This window comes from Humulus lupulus, chromosome 9 (genome assembly GCF_963169125.1).
Source record: "Humulus lupulus chromosome 9, drHumLupu1.1, whole genome shotgun sequence".
NCBI lineage: Eukaryota > Viridiplantae > Streptophyta > Magnoliopsida > Rosales > Cannabaceae > Humulus > Humulus lupulus.
The window spans coordinates 19,705,595-19,709,078 of NC_084801.1; the positions used below are offsets into that span (position 1 = coordinate 19,705,595).

General features: G+C 35.6%; 1 protein-coding gene across 1 annotated transcript; it reads left to right on the forward strand.

Moving 5' to 3' along the window:
• The first annotated feature begins 1,370 nt into the window (after positions 1 to 1,370).
• LOC133801838 (uncharacterized) lies at positions 1,371 to 2,369 on the forward strand. Its single transcript, XM_062240071.1, has 2 exons — positions 1,371 to 1,771; positions 1,851 to 2,369. Exons 1-2 carry the CDS (start codon positions 1,721 to 1,723, stop codon positions 2,316 to 2,318), a joined length of 519 nt encoding a protein of 172 aa, XP_062096055.1. The 5' UTR covers positions 1,371 to 1,720; the 3' UTR covers positions 2,319 to 2,369.
• Positions 2,370 to 3,484: the final 1,115 nt, after the last annotated feature.

Below are 3,484 nucleotides of genomic sequence, written 5' to 3' on the forward strand. Positions count from 1 at the left end.
TATTTCGATGCAAATGGTTTAATACAAATCCAAGAATGAAGAAAACAGTCATTGAAAATAATGTCACCAGTATAAACGTCAATGGTGAATGGTACAAAGATGAGCCGTACATACTTGCTACTCAAGCTAAGCAAGTTTTCTATCTCGATGATTTACTTAGAGGTCGTGATTGGAAAGTTGTAGAAGATGTGAATCATCGACAGATTTGGGACATTAAGGACAATTCTGATGAGGTTAATGATGTTATTGATGTTGTACATGAAACAAGTTCATCAAATTTTTTGTTGACTGTGGACCTCGGAGAGTTGATTATGCAATCTGATCAACCTGCTGCATATGTTGGAGCTGATGAAGATGGTGACGACGAAGCTGATATGTTAGAACATGAGGACGTTGCAGATGCAGAAGATGAATTGGTTGTTGAACTTTGTGAAGATGAAAATGTGTCTCCGATTACTAATGGAAATGATAGTGATTACTCTGTTTAGTTTTTTTCTATTTGTGTAACAGAACTATGTATTTAAATATAATGAAGTATTTTTTGTAATTATAATATAAGATATTTGAGCTTTGTGAAGATGAAAATGTATCTCCGATTACTGATGGAAATGATAGTGATTACTCTGTTTAGTTTTTTCTATTTGTGTAACATAACTATATATTTAAATATAATGAAGTTTTTTTTTTGTAATTATTATTATTATGAATTCAATGTGATATACTTCTATTTAATGCTAATTACTAACTAATAAATTTTAAACTGAAGTATAATGTCAGCTGATATAGCTACTTATCATGGCGGAGATGGTGGGGGTCAAGACCCGCCAGATCCTTCTAGGGTACCAACATCTTGCGAGTCAGGTTAAATATTGCATATCAAAATTATTTTTAGAAATTATATTGTTAGATAAATATAACATCAATACTAATACTGATTATTGTTAATAAATTTTAAAGCCCCGTCGATGAGAAGAAAAGGTCGTGGCCCTGCTAGTAATAATGTTCTTGAAGAACGAAGGAAAAAAGCTGGGAAACCATTGGATCTAGAGCTTGATCCTGTGACCAACAAAGTGGTTGGGCAGGAGGATCAAGCTTTTATTCGCATGTTGGGAACTCTAGTTTCCATGTTGTGTTCGGGGCATTATTTGAATTTTGCTGATGTACCTCAACAGTTTAAGGATCAAGTGCTTGATCGTATGAGGGTAAAAAAATTACAAATCTTGTACTTTTCATTATTTAATTCCATTATTTACAAGTTATCTAATATTTTTTTTTCCTAATGCAGTATTACTATAATATAGACGGTCATCCACAACGTGAGTCAGTTGTGGCAACTCTCAACAAGGAGATAGGGGAAAGATATCGCGAGAGAAAGAACTATAGACATAGACACTTCAAAAATCATTATGCTGGACCAGAAGATTTGGAGAATGTCCTCTCTAAGCCACCTAACCATTGCACTAAGGAGGCTTGGCAGCTTATTTGTGAAATGTTTTTGAGCGAAAGATTTTTGGCTCGTTCCGCTAAAAATCAAGCAAACAGAAGACAAATGAAGTATGTGACAACACAAGGCACAAAGTCGTTGGCAGCTAAGCGTCACGAATATGTAAGTGAAGATGTTAATTTAATTTTATAAAATAACACATTCTGAAACATTTTGTTTACATTTGTATAGGAGAACCCGCATGCGCATGTTGTTGATACTTGGAGGGATGCTCATATGAGAAAATCGACAAAATCTTTTGTCAATGAGGCAGCTCAACAAGATTATGTAAGTGAATAGTATTGTTTTCTTGTTTCTAATGTTTATAATGTTTCTAATTTTTGTTTATAATGTTATCTTTATACAGGAAAAAATGGCGGCTGAGGTTGAGAGGTCACAGAATGAGAGGCAAAGTCAACAGCAGAGTGAGGCATCTCTAAATGTATCTGGTGTTGATTCGTCCCCGGTCGATCAATACGAGATACTAAGTAAAGTACTCGGGGAGAGATTTGACTACCAAAGAGGAGTGGGTTATAGGGCGAAAGGGAAGGAAAAAAGGACATCCTCTAGCTCTACAGATCAAATTCAGTCCCAAGCAAATACTGCTGCTTCGCCTGATGAAGATATGAGAGTTATGGCTTTGCTGGTGAAGGAAATTCGTGAGACGTTTGAGACTTCGACAACTGTGCATCCCAGTAAACTGCATAACCCAATGTTTGACAGTTTTCTGCAGAGGCATTTTCCACCACAATCCGAAGGTGCTTCGTCTTCTCAGTCTCCGTCACAGCAGTATCAGCCTCCGTCACAGCAGTATCAGCCTCCTTCACATCAGTAGTATCAGCCTCCTTCACAGCAGCAGTTCCAGCCTCCTTCATAGTATCCGCCGCAGGAGCTGTACCAGCCTCATCCAATGTATCCACCACATATGTCGTCGCAACAACCTGCTCAGTATCAAAACCAATACATTTTTGGACCCCATTCTCAGTCTCCTCCACAATATTTTAGTTTTACCGATTTTCTAGGAGGATCGATGCAGCCTCCACCACAGCCACAGCCTCGAGATCTGTTTGGGGACCTCACGCTCGGACGATCATCACAACCACCATATATTCCTTCACCGCCACCACCACAGCCACCGCCACCGCCATCGTCACGGCCATCATCCTCACAGCCAGACTAAAATGTTGAAGATGAGGACAATTTCAATATTAATCTTAATGATTTTCTTTAGTTACTAGTTTATATATTTGGACTGAATTAATACTTTATTTATTTTTAATGACTATAGTGATATTTACTAGGTTGATAAATATTAAAACTATTTATATTAATTTTAATGTTAGTTATGTTTAAATTAATTAAATGTTTATTTTTATTAAATTATATTATAAATTATTTTTAAAAATAATTAAATTTAAAAAAAAATTATAAATACAATAATAGCGGCGGACCCCGCGGCTAATATTAATGCCTCGGACATAATTATTAGCGGCGGAACCCGCCGCTAATGTCCGCTGCTAATAATTGCTTATTAGCGGCAGGTGTGTCAGTCCGCCGCTAATAATCATTATTAGCGACACTTTTTTAGGCGCGGGGTATTAGCGGCGGAGTCCCCCGCCACTAATAATGAAATTTGTTGTAGTGCTTGTTTCTATCATATTTCCCAAAATTTAAATAAATCTATATTCATCACATAAACATAACAAACCAATTAATCAATCAAACATGCATAATTACAGCCTTATATCATCGCATCACACAGTCCCAGAACCTATCTCCACTATTTTGTAATTCGTACATTCCACTAAGTTCAATATCTTAATTATACATTAAGGTTTAAAATATTGTCTCTAATATAAAATCCTCCAAAGCTTGATCTCATCAACAAAGTTGTCAACAAAATACCTCTCAAATATAACAATAAACAAAAAAATAATAAAAAAGTTGACAAAATATAAAGAAAAATATATTAAAGCTATATTGTAACTAAATAAACAATAA

What these genes read in the sequence shown, in the direction of transcription:
- LOC133801838 (XM_062240071.1), top strand. Translation starts at nt 1,721, where the DNA reads ATGAGAAAATCGACAAAATCTTTTGTCAATGAGGCAGCTCAACAAGAT. An exon ending in AGGCAGCTCAACAAGATTAT is followed by an intron (nt 1,772 to 1,850) that starts GTAAGTGAATAG and finishes ATCTTTATACAG; the next exon opens with GAAAAAATGGCGGCTGAGGT.